Genomic DNA, 17321 nt, shown 5'->3' on the forward strand with positions numbered 1-17321 from the left:
AAAAACTGAAGAATGAAGGATGAAAACCCAGAATAAATGTTACCAAATCTAATAATGTATTGTAATTGAGTACTAAAATAAAGTAAAAGCACAAATTTTGTATTATCATATCAGTAGTGGTTTTGTGACATGCCCTAATAATACTCTGTTAAAGAGATGACATTTTAGTCATCTTGGGAAAAGAATCTGTGAAATAGGTTTAGACAATATGGATGGGAGTATGTCAAATTTAGATTTTATGTATGTTCTCATATTGTGACCTGTCATTTTAGAATTGGACTCTAAATATTTGTCTCCAATTTTGTCTAACCTTGAAAAAAATAATTTACTATGCATTTTTTCATGTTTGAGGATACAATTATTTATTCATTCAACTCTCCAGATATTTGCATCAAAGAATGATATAAAAATATATTCAAAACAACTACTAAAATTATGAATTAATTAAAATGCTTTCCCCCATAAAAAGTTATTACATTAAGGAAAACAATTATACTTTCCAAATCACAGCTTCCCTTGAAAGCTGTCAAAGTATTTTATTAAAATTAATTGTTTAAGTTTCACCAATATTAATGGGATGGAATCGTTTTCAGTTTAAATAGAACAGGTTTGTCATTATTTAAAAAACAAAAATATTTGGAGATTATGTTTTTGACAATTGTAATGTTAATGGTGTATAAGATCTTCCCTGCTTGTTAATAGGCCTCACATGAATTTCATTATGGGAAGAGTTGCTTAGGGGAGGCTTACTTGTAGGAAGGCTCACACCTTTTGCAAATTTCTGATTAGACACTGAGTCACAAGGGTTGTGATGCCTTCTGGCTCTGAGCCTATTAGCGGAAAGAGTATATATTCTGAGATGAGAGGTTTTGCTTTGGGGGTTCACTTCTGAGAAGGGTGTTGTGATTCCCTGGTCGAGACTTTGAGTAACAATATGTTCAGACCCCCAACTGCTCAGAGGGAAAGGCACTCTAGATCAAGTGGTGTATGTAAAGTGTATAGCAATACTGATTTGGTTCAGGCAGTTAAAAGTCCTGTCTGTTGGTTTTCAAGCTAATTTCTCTTCTCCATATTTTCTCTGAATTCAGTGTGCTGACCCTTTCCCTGAACTAGTGAATGTAATTAAAAGAAAATTACTGAAACCTTTTTGAGCAGTCTTTCCTAGTAAAACTGATCTAAGAACCTGTGCTAGCAGGCATCCAGGCTATGCCAGTGTGGTTGCTGCTACAACACTTAAAATGAAATATATTTTCTTCACCCTAAACTACTCTGAGAAACTATTTATTTTGTTTGAAAATGGCATTTTCTTCATGACAATGAAACTATGAATTGCTTGTTTATAAAATTGTAGTGATCCCAAAATGCATACGTTTCTCCTGAAAGCACCTGACCAATTTTCATGGGGTAAATTACATGATTGAAAAAGAGCATTTTTCTTGCTAGCAGGACTTTCCAAACCCAAATAAAGGGAAGATGGTATAGTAGGAAAAATGTTGAATTTTGACTCACTAGACATGGGTTCAAATTGTACCTCTCACTACAAATGCAAAACAGGGCAAGAATCTTTGCTTGACAGAATATCAGTTTCTTCAACTGTATTATTTTAGTAAGTACAATTTTTTGTGGGTTTTAATTTTTAATTTATTTTTTATTATTTTTAATTTATGACACTCAGTTACACAAGTTTTTGAGTTCAAATTTTCTCCCTCTCCCTCTCCTCCTTCCTCCCCCCAAAACAGCACATAATCCAATATAGATTCTACATATCCCTTTTCATTAAACTTATTTTAATAATAAATTAACTTACTTAATAATAGTTGAATAATTTTTTATTTTAAACTTATTTAATAATAGTCAAGTTGTAAAGAAGAATTATAACCAATGGAATGAATCATGAGAAAGAAGAAAGGAAACAAAAAAAGAAGGAAAAAGAAAGAACAAATAGTTTGATTCAATCTGTGTTCATACTGCACAATTCTTGCTTTGGATGTGCACAGATTTTTCCATTATGAGTCTTTTGGAGCTGTCTTTGAACCTTGCATTGGTGAGAAGAGAAAAGACAAGTATCAAACCTAGTCATTAAAGACACCGTGTGTCTGTAATTGTGCAAATGCTCTCCTAGTTCTGCTCCCCTCATCATCAGTTCATATAAGTCTTTCTAGGTTATTTTGAAGTCTGCCGGCTCCTCATTTCTTATAGCACAATAACATCCCATTGCATTCATATACCACAATTTGTTATTCATTCCCCAATTGATGTGTACTCCATGATTTCCAATTCTTTGCCACCACAAAAAAGCCACTATAAATATTTTTTATACATACAGGTCCCTTTCCCACATTGGGATACAGCCCTATAAGTGGTATTGCTGGGTCAAAGGATATGCACACTTTTATAGCCCTTTGGGCAAAGTTACTAATTGTGCTCCAGAATGGCTGGATCAGTTCACAACTCCACCAAAAATGAAACAGTATTTCAATTTTCCCATATCCTCTCCAGCATTTGTGATTTTCCTGTTTGTCATGTTAGCCAATCTAACAGGAGACGTGGTACCTATGAGGTGTTTTGATTTGCATTTCTCTAATCAATAGTAGTGATTCAGAGCATTTTAAAATATGACTATAGATATCTTTAATTTCTTCCTCTTGAAACTTCTTGTTCATATCTTTAGACCTTTTATAAATTGGGGAATGACTTGTATTCTTATGAATTTAACTCAGTTCCCCATATATTTTAGAGATGAGACCTTTATCAGAGATATTGGCCACAAAAAAGTCTTTCCCAATTTTCTGTTTCCTCCTCATCTTTGTTGCATTGGTTTTGTTTGCACAAAATCTTTTCAATTTAACATAATCAAAATTATTCATTTTGCATTTTATAATGCTCTCTATCTCTTGTTTATTCATAGATTCTTCCCTTCTCCATAAATATGACAGGTAAACTGTTCCTTGCTCTCTCAAATTGTTTATAGTATCAGCCTTTATTCCTAAATCATGAACCCATTTTGACTTTATTTTGGTAAATGGTGTAAGATGTAAGCATTTAGAGATATAAAAATTCTCCTAAGAACTGCTTTTGCTGCATCCCATAAGTTTTGGTATGTTGTCTCATTATTGTTGTTCTCTTGAATGAAGTTATTAATTGTTTCTATGATTTGTTCTTTGATCCACTCTTTCTTTAGGATTGGATTATTTAGTTTATAATTTATTTTTTTATCTTTCCATGGTTCTTTATTACAAATAACTTTAATTGCAAAATCATCTGAAAAGGATGCATTGACTCTGTCTGCCTTTCTGCACTGGATTGTGAGGTTTTTATGCCCTAGTACATGGTCAATTTTTGTTTATATGCCATGTACCACTGAGAAAGAGGCATATTCCTTTTTATCCCCATACAGTTTTTTCCAGATGTCTATCATATCCAACTTTTCTGAAATTCTATTCACCTCCTTAACTTCTTTCTTGTTTATTTTGTTGTTAGATTTATCAAGTTCAAAGACAGGGAGGTTAAGGTCCCCCACTAGTATAGTTTTGCTGTCTATTTCTTACTATAACTCCCTTAATTTCTCCTCTAATAATTTATATGGTGTACTTCTTGTTGCACATGTGTTAAGTACTGACATTGCTTCATTGTCTATGGTGCCTTTTAGCAGGATATAGTTTCCTTCCTTATCTGTTTTAATTAGATCTATCTTTGCTTTTGCTTTGCCTGAAATTAGGATTCCTACCACTGCTTTTTCTTACTTTAGCTAAAGTATAATATAGTCTACTCCAGCCTTTTACCTTTACCCTGTGTGTACCTCCCTGTTTCAAATGTGTTTCTTGAAAGCAACATATTGTAGGATTATGGTTTTTAATCCATTCTCCTATCTGCCTCTGTTTCATGGGAGAGTTCATCCCAATCACTTTCACAGTTATGATTACAGTCTGTGTCTTTTTCTACATCCTATCCCCTCCTCATTTATGCTTTCATTTATCTCTTCTGTTTTCCCCTCCTCAAAGGAGTTTTGCTTTTGACCATCATCTTCCTCAATTTTCCCTCCCTAATGACACCCCTCCCTTGTCTTACCCTTTTCCACTTGCTACTTCTTCCCTCCCTTCTATCTACCCCCACCCATATTCTTTTTCCTGCCCCCCCCCCCCACTGCCTATAGGACAAATCTGATTTCTCTACTTTTCAGACTGTTATTCCCTGCTTGAACCAAATCCAATGAGAGTAAAGCTCAGACACTGCCTTTCTCCCTCCCTTCTTTCCCTCTATGATTTTGTGCCTCTTCATGTGGCATAATTTACCTTTTCTACCTCCTCCTTACCTCTTCTCCCAAAACAATCCTTTTGTACCCCTTCATTATGTTCTTATCATCACATCAATTACTTTATGCTAAAAACCTCAGTCTATATATATATATATATATATGATATATATATATATCCCTTTCAGTTGTCATAATAACTGTACCATTCTCATGACATATATATATATATATATATACACACACACACACACACACACACACACACACACACACACATATATATATATATATATATATATATATATATATATATATATATATATATATATATATAACATATATAAAACAATGTAATCCCATATAAGGTTGTGAACAATTTTCTTTATTGAATGACATAGTTCTTCCCCCCTGTTTACCTCCTTATGTCTCTCTTGAGTTTTTTATTTGGAGATCAAATTTTCCATTGAGCTCCGGCCTTTTCATCAGGAAGGGCAGAATTCCCTTATTTCATTGAAAATCCATATCCTTGCCTGAAAAGTTATGCTCAGTTTTGCTGGGTAGTTGATTCTTGGTTGTAATCCAAGCTTCTTTACATTTTTGGATATCATATTCCAATTCCTCATTTCTTTTATTGTAGAAGCTGCAAGATCCTGCATGATCCTGAATATAATTCCATGATATTTGAATACTTTTTGGCTGCTTGTAGTATTTCCTCCTTGACCTGACCATTCTGGAATCTGGCTACAATATTCCTTGGAGTTTTCAATTTGGAATCTCTTCCAGGGTGTGATTGGTGGATTCTTTTGACGACTGTTTCACCCTCTGGTTCTAAGACCTTGGGGAATTTTTCCTTGAAAATTTCTTGGAAGATACTGTCCAGGCTCCTTTTTTCATCATGGCTTTCAGGTAGACCAATAATTTTTAGACAACCTTTCCTGGATCTATTTTCCAGGTCAGTTGTTTTAACAATCAGATATTTCACATTTTCTTCTATTTTTTTCATTCTTTAGATTTTGTTTGATGGATTCTTGATGCCCCGTAGAGTTATTAGCTTCTACTTGCCCAATTCTAATTTTTGAAGTATTGTTTTCTTCATTTAGATTCTGTATCTTCTTTTCCATTTGGTTAATTTTATTTTTCAATGAGACATTCTCTCCATTTATATTTTCTGAGCCTCCTTAACCATTTAACCAACTTTACTTTTTAAAGATTTGTTCTCATCAGGGAATTTTTTTCCAATTTTTTTTTCTTTTCTTTTTCTTTTACCTCCTTGAGTTCTTACAAGAATGCTTTTTGGCCTGGGGACCAGTTCACACTCCCTTTTGAGGTTTCCGATGTGGATATAGTGTCAGTGCCATCCTCTTTGGAATTGGTATTTTGGTCTTCCCTGTCTCCATTACAGGAATCAATAGTCTTTTGTTTTCTGGTTTGTTTTTTTCCTGGTGTTTTTTTGTCCTCTGGCTTCTAAAGTGTATCTCTGCTTCTGGGGCTCAGGGGCTATGTCCCAAACTTATTGTACTGGGGACTGTGGGAGTGTTCACTGGCTTTGTCTGTAGTGGCCTCTGGTATTGTGAGGTATTGGGGAGAGGTGGTCTGGCTGCTGGAAGTCTCCTCTCCACCTCTGGCTGCACTACAGCATGGGTTCTCCCCATTTCTACCCTCCCCCCCACTCCAAGATGGCATATATTCTGGTTGCCCTGTTTCCCAGTCAGCCCTCCCCTCTATCACCCCACTCCCCTCGCATCCCCTTTTGCCTTCCTTTCTTGAAGGGCAAGATAAATTTCTACGCCCCATTGCCTGTGTATCTTATTTTCTAGTTGCATGCAAAAACTATTTCTTTTGTTTTTGAACATCTGTTTTTAAAACTTTGAGTTCCAAATTATCTCCCCTCTTCCCTTTCCACCCACCCTCCCTAAGAAGTCAAGCAATTCAACATAGGCCACATGTGTATCATTATGTATAACCCTTCCACAATATTCATGTTGTGAAAGACTAACTGTATTTTGCTCCTTCCCAACCCATCCCGCTTTATTGTAATTTCTCCCTTGACCCTGTCCCTTTTTGAAAGTGTTTGTTTTTGATTACCTCCACCCTCATCTGCCCTCCCCTCCATCATCCCCCCTTTTATTTTTTTATCTTCCTCCCTGTTCTTTCCTGTGGGGTAAGATACCCAATTGGGTATGTATGGTATTTTCTCCTCAGGCCAAATCTGATGAGAGCAAGATTCATTCATTCCCCCCTCACCTGCCCTCTCCCCTCCTCCTACAGAACTGCTTCCTCTTGCCACCTTTATGCAAGATAATCCACCCCATTCTATCTCTCCCTATCTCCCTCTCTTAGTATGTTCCTCTCTCATCCCTTAATTTGATTTTATTTCTTTTAGATATCTTCCCTTCATCTTCAACTCACCCTGTGTCTGCTCTCTCTCTCACTTTGATATACATATATATATATATATATATATATATATATATATACATAGATATATACATACATATACATTTACTTATATATATACATAAACATGTGTGTATATGTATATATATATGTATATATATATATGCATATTCCCTTCAGCTACCCTAATACTGAGATCTCATGAATCATACATGTCATCTTTCCATGTAGGAATGTAAACAAAACAGTTCACCTTTAGTAAGTCCCTTGCAATTTCTGTTTCTTGATTACCTTTTCATGCTTCTCTTGATTCTTGTGTTTGAAAGTCAAATTTTCTATTCAGTTCTGGTCTTTTCACTGAGAAAGCTTGAAAGTCCTCTATTTTATTGAAAATCCATATTTTGCCTTGGAGCATGATACTCAGTTTTGCTGGGTAGGTGATTCTAGGTTTTAATCCTAGCTCCATTGACCTCCGGAATATCGTATTCCAAGCCCTTCGATCTCTTAATGTAGAAGCTGCCAGATCTTGGGTTATTCTGATTGGGTTTCCACAATACTCAAATTGTTTCTTTCTGGCTGCTTGCAGTATTTTCTCCTTGATCTGGGAGCTCTGGAATTTGGGGACAATATTCCTAGGAGATTTCTTTTTGGGATCTATTTGAGGAGGCAATCGATGGATTCTTTCAATTTCTATTTTGCCCTGTGGCTCTAGAATATCAGGGCAGTTCTCCTTGATAATTTCTTGAAAGATGATATCTAGGCTCTTTTTTTGATCATGGCTTTCAGGTAGTCCAATAATTTTTAAATGATCTCTCCTGGATCTATTTTCCAGGTCAGTGGTTTTTCCATTGAAATATTTCACATTGTCTTTCATTTTTTCATTCCTTTGGTTCTGTTTTATAATATCTTGATTTCTCATGAGGTCACTCAGTTCCACTTGCTCCAATCTAATTTTTAAAGTAGTATTTTCTTCAGTGGTCTTTTGGACCTCCTTTTCCATTTGGCTAATTCTGCCTTTCAAGGCATTCTTCTCCTCATTGGCTTTTTGGAGCTCTTTTGCCATTTCAGTTAGTCTATTTTTTAAGGTGTTGTTTTCTTCAGTGTATTTTTCTGTATTTTGGGGAGTCTCCTTTAGCAAGTCATTGACTTGTTTTTCATGGTTCTTTCACATCCTTCTCATTTCTCTTCCCAATTTTTCCTCTCCTTTTCTAACTTGCTTTTCCAAATCCTTTTGGAGCTCTTCCATGGCCTGGGACCAGCTCGTGTTTTTCTTGGAGGTTTCTGTTGTAGGCTCTTTGAGTTCTTCTGTCTGTTGATCTTCTTTGTTACCAAAGAAAGAATCCAAAGTCTGAGACTGAATCTGGGTGCATTTTTGCTCCCTGGCCATATTCCCAACAAAGTAACTTAACCCTTGAGTTTTTCAGTGGGGTATGACTGCTTGTAGACTAAAGAGTTCTATGTTCCACGTTTGTGGGGGATGTGCCAGCTCTGTCACACCAGCACTACTCCTTCCCCAAGACCCCCCAACCTGGACTGGGCTTAGATCTTCAGCAGGCTGTGCACTCCTGCTCTGATCTGCCACTTAATTCCTCCCACCAGGTGGGCCTGGGCCAGAAGCAACAGCAGCTGTAGCTGCCCCACCTCCGCTGCCCCCAGGGCTGGAAGCCGAACTATGAACTCCTTCCACTCCCGCAGCTTTTCCCACTAGCCTTCTTTGCTGTCTTTGGTGTTTGTGGGTTGAGAAGTCTGGTGAGTGTTGCAGCTCACTGATTCAGGGTGGTAGGGCACATTCCACCTGGCTCCTGGTCTGCATGGCCCGCACTGCTCACTGGGCTCTGCTCAGCTCCTCTCCCAGCTCCCAGCTCCCAGCTCCCAGCTCCATGTGGGATAGACCTCACCCAGAGACCATCCAGAATGTCCTGGGCTGGAGCCCTGCTTCCTTCTGCTGTTTTATGGGTTCTGCAGTTCTAGAATTGGTTCAGAGCCATTTTTTATAGGTTTTTGGAGGGACTCGGCCAGGAGCTCACGCTGGTCCCTGCTTTCCAGCCGCCATTTTGGCTCCACCCTAATCTTGATGATCTTAAAAAAAGAATGGAAAGTGAGGGAAAGATGAACATATTTTGGGGGAAGGAAAAGAAAAGTTAGAGAAATTATTTTACATAATTAAGGTATACAAGTAGATTTCTATACAAACAAGGAGGAGATTGTAGAGGGACACAACTTTCACTTGAACCTTACTTTAATGTGACCTAGGCAAAAAAGGAAGAAAAAGCATGCACTTGTGTACACATGCACACACACACACACACACACACACACACACACACCCCACAACTGGGTAGAGAAGTACATTTTGTTCAACAGAGAAATATGTAGGAAAGAAAATGGAATGGGTGGATAAAAGAGAGAGTAAATTAAATGAAATATTAGTCCCCAAAGAAAATAAATTCTAAAACATTTTACCACTTTTTAATTGACAACGAATGGGAATTTGAAGAAATGCCCATAAATTTGGCAACAGAAGAAAGAGTTGTGTTATAGAAATGTGATAGAAAACTATGATGCTAACCTCTTATCTATATAATGACCAACCAAGATTCCAGAGGACTAATAATAAAATATGGTAGCTACTTCTACATAGAGCGGTGAAGGACTCAGAATGAAGAATGAGACAAATTTCTTTTATACTTGAGCAATGTGTAAATGTTTTTTTTTGATTGATTATAGAGGTTTGCCTTTGGTTTTTCTTGTGTACTCAAATAGGGTGAGAAGGAAGATTTTGCTTGATTAAAAAAATTTTTAATTTTATTTTAAAAGCCCAATGTTAAATTTTCAGTGTGATCACTGATACATTGGTAACTGGAAAATATTATAAATGCATTCTTGATTTATTGTATCATTTATTTGTAGACATAAGAAAATGATAGAGAAAATGTTAATTATTCAGATTAAATTTTAAAGTATGTTATATGCACATTTTTGAGAGCTTTTTGTTAAATATTTACCAGCATACAACTGAGGGTGATCTAGAGATTTGCAAAGTATTTCCCATTGACTATTGATACAACAATGGTGCTTTTAAGTTACAAAGTAGCCTGGCATATCCCAGTACCAAAAACTCAGCTATACCATGTAGGTCATAGCAATCTGCAATTTGATCAACTAATGACCATGATTGAAACATCATATTGTGTGCCAAATATGGTCTCAATTCTAGGGATACAAATAACAGTCTTGAACTCAAGGAACTTTCATTCTAATCAGGGTGACATAAGAATTATGGGCAATCCTTGACATACTTTTTGAAAAAATAATGGTAGTGTTGTTTTTTTTTGTTCTTAGCAAAAGGTGGAAGGGTGGGGAGGAGGTCTATTAATGGAGGCATGGGAGGAAGATGGCAGTGAAGCGTGATTGGGTGGCTGGGACTGATTCGATATAAAGATGTTTCAGTAATCAGCATAGTCACAGAGTAGACACTAGATAAATATGAATATTTACAACAGACTTCTTGAAAAAGAAGGGTCAAAGAACAAAGAAACAAACATGATACTACATTGCACTATGAGACTGAAGACCTGAGTTTTCTTGCATCTGCCAATGACTAAGGATATAGATAGAAATAGTTCTGCCAATAATCTTTCTTCCTGTTTCCTTCCTTGTGGTAAATTAAAAGGATTGAGGCATCATGGCATAGTGGAAAGGACACTGTTCTTATGGAGTTAGAGTATTTAAATTAGGTCCAAATCTTCCTTCTGGCTCTGATTACCTGTATGACGTTCTGAATTTCTAATAACCTCTTTGAGTCTCAGTTGTTTGTTTTTTTTTTTGATTGTTCGTTTGAAATTATGGTGTTTAGAGACTTTCTAAATCTTCTTATTGTTTCAAATTTATTATGCTATGAATTGATATCCTATTATGTAGCTGTTAAGTGGCAAAGGATAAAGTGTTGAACTTGGAATCTGGAAGACAAGTTCAAATATGGCCTCAGACACCCTAGCTACCCGCTTAACCTCTGTCAGCCTCAGTTTTCTCAGCTACAAAAAGAGAGACAATAACAATACCTACTTCCAAAGCTTATTTTGAGGATAAAATGGAATTTTTGTAAAGTGATTTACAAACCTTAAATGTCTATATAAGATTTAAGTATTGGAGAATCTGAAGGCTCATTTGTACTTCTTAACTCTCATAGCTCTTGGATCTTCTCCCATATCTTTTCTCTCTCACTTAGGGTCCAGAAAATTAAGGTTGTAGATTCAAGAAAGAAATTTCAAGTTAACAAGTTTTGGTTTCATTTCATATAATATAGAATGAGTTGTCATATCTATAGTAAGGAGGGGAAATGTGAAAGCTCTAATGTTGCTAAGTAGATGAGGTCTTATGTGTACTAAGCCCTCAAAATCAGGCATACATGAGGCCGCAAGCTGAATCCTCCATTAATGTACTATTTCTTTCAATTCCTTTTTCCTTTTTATGGTAAGAAACACCAAGGCAAACATAATGAAAGAACCACAGGAGCACAGCAGGGTACATATGAAAATAGATCCTGTAGGCTATCTTATTTTTAGCTATCTCCTCACTGAAGTATAGTCACCCACTACTTCCTTAATGCCTAAAGAAATTTCCAAACTATTTTGTAATGATTAAATTAACAATATATCTATCCTCACACCCCAGTCCTGTAAGAAGGTAAAATAAGAGAAATGATCTCCCTTTTCCAGAGGAGGAAACACTAAAGAGTCGTTGTTGAAAGTCACATGATCAACCACTGGTTAACAGGAAATAAAATTCAAGTGTTTACTGAGTGCTCAAGCCTTGAGAATACTAGGTCACAGACAGAGATCCAAATGCACACTATCCCCTTGCAGCACCTTGGTCTGTCATATTAACTTCTCTTCCAGAGGTACTCCCCAGCGACAAGTTAGAAAATGTGTTTGAATATTATTTCAGTAAATAAAATTTTAAAATGAAAAAAAGCCTGATGTCAAGGAATATTCTAATAATTGTTTTTAGGAATAGATAGTATCCAAATGCTTTTTAAGCAAGGGACGTAGATGTGGTGACAGAGAGTCACGAAAGTTTTTCTCCCCCCCCCCCAATTTTGTTTATCTCATTAAATGTTTTTCAATTACATGTTAAAAAAAACAACTTAGGCAATTTTAAGCTCCAAATTCTCTTCCTCCCTTTCTCTCCTCACATCTTCCTGGGAAAGCAAGCAATTTAATATAAAATATATATGCAAACCCATGCAAAAAGATATTTCCATATTAGCCATGATGCAAAAGAAAACACAGACAAAAAAGGAAAAAAAAACCAGATTGTTTTAATTTAAAAAAGTATGCTTCAATCTATATTTGGATGTCATCAGTTCTTTCTCTGGAGGTGGATATCATTTTTCATCATGAGTCCTTTGCAATTGTGTTGGATCATTTTATCGATGAGAAGAACTTAGAAATTCACAGTTGATCATCATCCAATATTTCTGTTGCTGTGTACAATGTTCTTCTGTTTCTGTTCACCTCACTTTGCATTAGTTTAGTCAAGTCTTTGCTTGTTTTTCTGAAAATGTCCTGCTAATCATTTCTATTTTTTAATAAATTTATTTTTTATTTTTAGTTTACAATACTCAGTTACACAAGTTTTTGGGTTCCAAATTTTCTCTCCCTCTGTCTCCTTCCCCCTCTCCCCCAAGATGGCATGTAATCCAATGTAGGTTCTACATATACCTTCACACTGAACTTATTTGCATAATGGTCTAGGTTTAAAGAAGAATTGTAACCAATGGAATGAATCATAACAAAGAAGAAATGAAACCAAAATGGAAGGGAAAAGAAACAGAGCAAATAGTTTGTCTCAATTTGCATTCAGATTCCATAATTCTTTCTCAGGATGTGCATAGATTTTTCCATCATGAGTCTTTTTGAGCTGGCTTTGAACCTTGCATTGATGAGAGGAGCCAAGTCTATCAAAGTTGGTCCTTACAGATACCATGTCTTTAATCATTTATAATGATCTCCCCTCACTCAACATCAGTTCACATTAGTCTTCCCAGGTTGTAATGAAGTCTGTCTTCTCCTCATTTCTTATAGCTCAATGGTATTCCATAACAAAACATTAATATACTACAACTTGTTTAGCCATTCCCCAGTTGGTGGGCATCCACTTGATTTCTGATTCTTTGCCACCAAAAAAGGTGCTATAAATATTTTTGTACACACTGGTCCATTTCCCACTTGTGTGATCTCTTTGGGATACAGCCCTAGAAGTGGTATTGCTGGGTCAAATGTATGCACATTTTTATAGGCCTTTGAGTGTGGTTCCAAATTGCTCTCCAGAATGAATGGCTGGATCAGTTCACAACTCCACCAACAATGCAACGATGTTCCAATTTTTCCACATCCTCTTTAGCATTTGTCATTTTCCTGTTTTGTGATGTTAGTCAATTTTACAGGAGAGATGTGGTACCTAAGAGATGTTTTGATTTGCATTTCTCTAATCAATAGGGATTTAGAGCATTTCTTCATAGGACTATAGAGAGCTTTAATTTCTTTCTCTGAAAAGTGCCTGTTCATATCCTTTGACCGTTTATCATTTGGGGAATTACTTGTATTCCTATAAATTTGGCTTAATATTTTGGATATTTCAGATATGAGGCCTATATCAGAGACACTGGTTATAAAGACTCTTTCCCAATTTTCTGCTTCCCTCCTCATCTTTGTTGCATTGGGTTTGTTTGTACAAAAACATTTCAATTTAACATAATCAAAATTATCCATTTTGCATTTTGTAATGCTCTCTATCTCTTGTTGGGTCATGAATTCTTCCCTTCTCCATAAATCTGAAAGGTAAACAATACCGTGCTTTCCCAAATTGTCTGTAGTATCTTCCTTTATTTCTAAATCATGAACCATTTTGACTTTATTTTGGTAAACAGTGTAAGATATTGGTCTATGCCCAACATCTGCCATAATGTTTTCCAATTTCCCCAGCAGTTTTTGTGAAATAGTGAATTCTTAACCCAGAAGCTGGATTCTTTGGCTTTATCAAAGAGTAGATTGCTATAGTCATTGACTACTGCATCTTGAGTACCTAACTTATTCAATTGATCCACCACTCTGTTTCTTAGCCAGTGCCAAGTAATTTTGATGACTGCTGCTTTATAATATAGTTTAATATCTAGTATGACTAGGCCACCTTCCCTAGCATTTCTTTTCATTAATTCCCTACATATTCTGTACCTCTTCTTCTTCCAGATTAATTTTGTTATTGTTTCATCCAGCTCTGTAAAATATTTTTTGTAATTTGATTGGTATGGCACTGAATAAGTAAATTAATTTAGGTAAAGTTGTCATTTTTATTATATTAGATTGGCCTGACCATGAACAACTAATATTTTTCCATTTATTTAGATCTTACTTTATTTTTGTGAAAAGTGCTTTGTAATTGTGTTTATATACTTGTCGGGTTTGTCTTGGTAGGTAGACTCCCAAATATTTTATACTGTCTACAGTTAAATGGAATTTCTCCTTCCATCTCTTGCTTTTGGACTTTGTTAGTAATATATAGGAATGGCAAGGATTTGTGTGGGTTTATTTTATATCCTGCAACTTTATTAATGTTACTTTTTATTTGAAGTAGTTTTTTACTTGACTCTGTAGGATTCTCTAAGTAAATCATCATATCTTCTGCAAAGAATGATAAGTTAGTTTCTTATTTGCTTATTTTAATCGGTTCTTTTTTTCTTCTCTTATTGCTACAGCTAACATTTCTAGTGCCCAGTTGAAAATAGGGGTGATAGTGGACATCTTTGTTTCACCCCTGGTCTTATGACAAATGCATCTAGCTTATCCGTATTACATGTAATGCTGGCTGATGGTTTTAGGTGGATGCTATTGTAATTTTAAGGAAGTCTCCATTTATTCTCATTCTTTTTAGTGTTTTTAATAGGAATGGGTGTTGTATTTTATTTTATTTTATTTTATTTTGCAAAATTTCATCTTTATTTTCTTTAGGTAATGAAGTCCTGGATGATGATTTTTAATTATAAAACTGGACTGTGAATGCTCCAAGTACACCACGTGATGAAAAACAGATCAAGCAAAATCTCAGCTTGATTTGTTGATTGAGGGTAAGTGATTACTCAAGGAAATATGAAAATCAGCAAGAATTTCTGATGCTGTGTATAATGTTTATAAATGGCGTCAATGGGGGGGGGACTTGAAATGTATTAATTCGCCTTACCTACTATGTATTTGTCCTATCAACCAGGAATTTGTGTAATAAATGTGTGCACATGTCTACTAAGACAGTAGAAAAGTACTTTTTAGTGTTAATAAATTCCTTTAGAAGTCATCCCATCCAAAAATTTCCTAAAGACACCCACATAGTAGGCAGATTCATCTCCCAGGAAAACTGACCATGATTGTCCCTCTAATCACTGCAATATGAGTGAACTTAGACCTCCAGACTAACACTGTCCAGGTATTAAGGAAAACACTTGGTGCAAACTAAAATGCAGAAAAATCCTAAGATGTTAGAAAATGATGACTGAAATTTACAAAATATTTACTAACTGGAGGCTTTCATACCCTTGAGTATAAAGATGTCTCATTTCGATGAACATGAATTCTCTGTGCATCCAAAGAGAGAAGTGTTGAGACCACAGTCAACAGCAAGAATTGACTGGAATCCCAAGGTATTATACTGCATGCATTAGGGAAGCCAATTCAATCATTTTATCACATCTCTCAAAGGAAGTCATAGACACTGTCACTCAAATCATTTGAGTTGTAAAAAAAAAGTTATATACAAATTGGGATGCTTCATGTATTTTATAATTCTGACTGCCAAAATTTTACTGGAACAATTTCATCCTAGACAGCTGCTCCTGAAGATTTCATTTTTGTTTTAAATGATAGGTAGTTGTGTTTTTGTCAATGCTGTTATTTCCTCAAAGTCAAGCCTGAACAAGAAATTCAAGATAAGACAGTCAAGCCTGCTATGAGGGGCTCAAGATTTGTTGAAGCCTTATGCATATATATATATATATATATATATATATATATATATATATATACATATATATATGTGTGTGTGTGTGTGTGTATACACACATGCACACATATATATTTTTATATATATATGGGGGATACATGTATATGTATATACCCACAGATACACATTATATATATATATATATATATATATATATATATATATATATATAATATGCCTACAGTTCTCTAATAACTGACCTTTTATATTACTTTGACATACATGAAATTGTAATAAAAAAAGAACTATGTAGTTAGACAAAAGTATTATTTTAGTCCAAGATAGGTAGTACATTCATAAAAACTTTTACAAAATAGTTACCAACTTGTACTTTGAGAATACTATAGAAAATATAGCATAGATTGTTTCTCAAAAATATTTTAAAATTATTACTTTGCTGGTAAAATCATTGTATAAACAAAATGTGCAATCTTTTGAATGATGGTTATTTTAAGTTCCAGTCAAGAGAATCCACGTACAGAGAATAATACAGATATGCACCTATTACAAATATGCTAAAGTTTTAAGTCTTGCTAGTTGAACACAGTATCCCACAGTATCCAAGAAGTTTCACACACAATCCATTTACGTTATTTTTGGCATAAGGTTCTGGCACATCAGAAAAGAACCCCATCCAGCTGGAGTTTTGACATGCAGCATCATTGGGTTGTCAAGAAGATTTTTAAGTTAAAATGCAGGCTTGCTCATGTATTCTTCCATTGTCTCCTGTAACATATCGGAGTCTTCTATAGCCTTGACAGCCGTTTTCTTTGAGGTTTCCTGGATTTCTCCACCAATTATAAACTCATCAAGGATAAAATAAGCCTTTTCAAAATTAAATATAATATCCAGCTCACAGACATTTCCAAAATACTTGTCTAGTAATTCCACGTAATGATGTACAATCTCCAGCATCAACAATTCATTGTCCTGATTTTCTACCGCACAACAAAAATATAAGCTGGCATATCTTTTATAAACAAGTTTTAGATCCTTCCAGTCAACAAAACTGCTTTTCCTTTGACCACAAGATAGAATCATCTGTACGATTTCTCGGGTGATCTTTTTTCTCTCTTTATCAGGGAGTGTGGTATACCATTTCTGCAGCCTTAATTTCCCTTGTCGACTGAACAGCAATATGAAATGGATCATGTTGGCAGGGACCAAGGCCGCCGCCCACCTCCCTGCCGGGGTCGGCCGGCCGAATTGCCAGACAGAAAGGGCCAGAAGCGGGTCTGGGTGTATGATTCATGAGATCTCAGTATTAGGGTAGCTGAAGGGAATATGCATATATGTATATATGTTTATTCATACATACATATATATATATATATATATATAAGTGAATGTGTATGTATGTATATATCTATGTGTATATATATATACTCTCTCTCTCTCTCTGTCTAAATATATATATATATATATATATATATATATTTAGACAGAGAGAGAGAGAGAGTGGACACAGGGTGAGTTGAAGATGAAAGGAAGATATCTAAAAGAAATAAAATTAACTTAAGGGATGAGAGAGGAACATATTGAGAGAGGGAGATAGGGAGAGATAGAATGGGGTGGATTATCTCACATAAAGGTTGCAAGAGGAAGCAATTCTGTGGGA

The 17321-nt window shown here is 35.4% G+C and overlaps 1 protein-coding gene across 1 annotated transcript; it reads right to left on the minus strand.

Moving 5' to 3' along the window:
• Positions 1-16390: 16390 nt before the first annotated feature.
• LOC118844813 (AP-1 complex subunit sigma-3-like) lies at positions 16391-16855 on the minus strand. Its single transcript, XM_036752802.1, has one exon. It carries the CDS (start codon positions 16853-16855, stop codon positions 16391-16393), a length of 465 nt encoding a protein of 154 aa, XP_036608697.1.
• Positions 16856-17321: the final 466 nt, after the last annotated feature.

Source organism: Trichosurus vulpecula, chromosome 3 (genome assembly GCF_011100635.1).
Source record: "Trichosurus vulpecula isolate mTriVul1 chromosome 3, mTriVul1.pri, whole genome shotgun sequence".
Classification (NCBI taxonomy): domain Eukaryota; kingdom Metazoa; phylum Chordata; class Mammalia; order Diprotodontia; family Phalangeridae; genus Trichosurus; species Trichosurus vulpecula.